This window comes from Elephantulus edwardii, unplaced genomic scaffold (genome assembly GCF_000299155.1).
Source record: "Elephantulus edwardii isolate Elephantulus edwardi_28Jun2011 unplaced genomic scaffold, EleEdw1.0 scaffold00016, whole genome shotgun sequence".
Classification (NCBI taxonomy): Eukaryota; Metazoa; Chordata; class Mammalia; order Macroscelidea; family Macroscelididae; genus Elephantulus; species Elephantulus edwardii.
Window position 1 is genome coordinate 13,578,410 of NW_006399766.1, and position 1,982 is coordinate 13,580,391.

Sequence of the window (1,982 nt, forward strand, 5' to 3'; positions counted from 1 at the left end):
CTCCTATAAACCTCAATCATTTCACATGTGATTTGCATGTGTGTGTGTGTGTGTGTGTGTGTGTGTATACATATACATATATCTATCTATACATTATCTATCTATACATATCTCTCTCTCTATCTATCTCTATCTCTATCTCTATGTTGTTAAGTGCCGTCAAGTAGCAGGCGACTCATAGTGAACCTAAGAAGGAGAGTCTTCGACACTTGGGTGCCTTTCATGCTCTCTCCAGGTTCATAGAGTTTCTGGAGGCAAGCATTTAGAGAAGTGGAAGCCTCTCCTCCTTCCAAGCTTGTTTTCATTGGGGAGCTCCACCCCACTCTCAGTCCGCATTGGGTAACCAACCATTAACGCATTTGACACATCAGTGTCACAGTGTTCAGCCTCACAGCAAGTACAACATACTCATATTCTTTAGCCTCAGTAGTTGAGGTGGGGCAACGTTTATAAAATACATATCTAATCTTTTAAATGCTTATGAGATACGTCCACCAAATGAAATTTAATTGTTGAAGTATCAATTGAGTCTTCAATATAACCACATGAATGAGACAATAAAAGAATTTGCATCCCAGTTGCCATTCAGGGTTTATTCTACAATGTATAGTCAAATTATATTGTTTTCTAATGCTCAAGCTATCTTGAAATTATTTTTTTCATTTTTTTTAAATTATTTTATCTCATGACAAGCAATGTCATATCAACTCACAATTCAGACTGACATTCTCATATGCAAATAGGAAACATTTCATATCAGACAAATGTTTCAGAAAGAAAATATACATTATTTTCTCCATATGATTTTCTCTTAATGTGTTCAATTTACCTAAACTACTAGTTTTAAACACTTAGCCAGAATGCTTCAATTGCTCCTAACAAGGTTTAATGTGTGGGCATTTAAAGCACTGTGACTTTAACAAGTCTTTGTAACATATATTACATTTATGTAATGCAGGAAGCTCTGGGTAAGGCATTGCATTGTCAACACAAAGGCAGGCAGTTCGAATACACCAGGTGATGCATAAGATAAAGATGGGCAAACTCCTCCTGTGCCATTTACAGCCACTGGAAACCCACTGGAAGGTCAGCAAGGAGTCAGTTCTAGCCCAAAGGCAGTGACATTAGTTTACATTCACAAGACACAGAAATGAAGATTAGCGATGGCGCCTCAGTATTTTCCATAAGGCAGCTTTTACTTCCTGGTTTCTCAAACTGTAGATAAGAGGATTTAACATAGGGATTACCGTTGTATAAAACACTGAGACCATCTGATTTCCAGCTTGAGATCCATGTCTAGAGGGTTCCAAGTAAGTATACATGGTTGTTCCATAGTACAGACCAACAGCAGTCAAGTGAGAAGCGCAAGTGGAGAAGGCTTTGTGTTTGCCGGAAGCTGAGGGAATTCCCAGGATAGTCATGAGGACATACAAGTAAGAGACAAGGATCACTACAACAGAGGTGATCAGCGTGAATCCCCCACAGCCAACAACCAATAGCTGGGTGATCCAGGGGTCTGAACAAGCCAATGCCAGCAGTGGAGGGATGTCGCAGAAGAAGTGAGGAAGAACACGTGGTGGACAAAATGACAGCTGTGTAATGGAACTTGTCACAGCAACCATGTTAACTAACCCCCCAAGGTAGCATCCTGTCACCATGAGGACACAACGAACTTTAGACATAGTAGCATGATAAAGCAGCGGGTAGCAGATGGCAGTGTAGCGGTCATAGGCCATAGAAGCCAAAAGATTGCATTCCGCAGAGGCAAAGATTATGAAAAAGCCCATTTGAGTTATACATCCAAGGAAAGAAACGGCTTGCAACTTAGACAGTAAATTTGTCAAAGTCTTTGGGATAGTGGTGGATGAGAAACAGACATCAAGGAAGGACAGATTAGACAGGAAGAAGTACATTGGAGTGTGAAGGTGGGGGCTAACTCTGATCAGGAAGACCAAGCTTAGATTGCCCAACACCGTAACCAT

General features: G+C 40.6%; 1 protein-coding gene across 1 annotated transcript; it reads right to left on the bottom strand.

Annotated features, from left to right (window-relative positions):
* Positions 1-1,157: 1,157 nt before the first annotated feature.
* LOC102852966 (olfactory receptor 1052-like) lies at positions 1,158-1,736 on the bottom strand. The gene has a single exon (XM_006881874.1). It carries the CDS (start codon positions 1,734-1,736, stop codon positions 1,158-1,160), a length of 579 nt encoding a protein of 192 aa, XP_006881936.1.
* Between the last annotated feature and the right edge of the window lie 246 nt (positions 1,737-1,982).

Coding starts and splice junctions, on each gene's coding strand:
- LOC102852966 (XM_006881874.1), bottom strand. CDS start 1,736: ATGGCCTATGACCGCTACACTGCCATCTGCTACCCGCTGCTTTATCAT.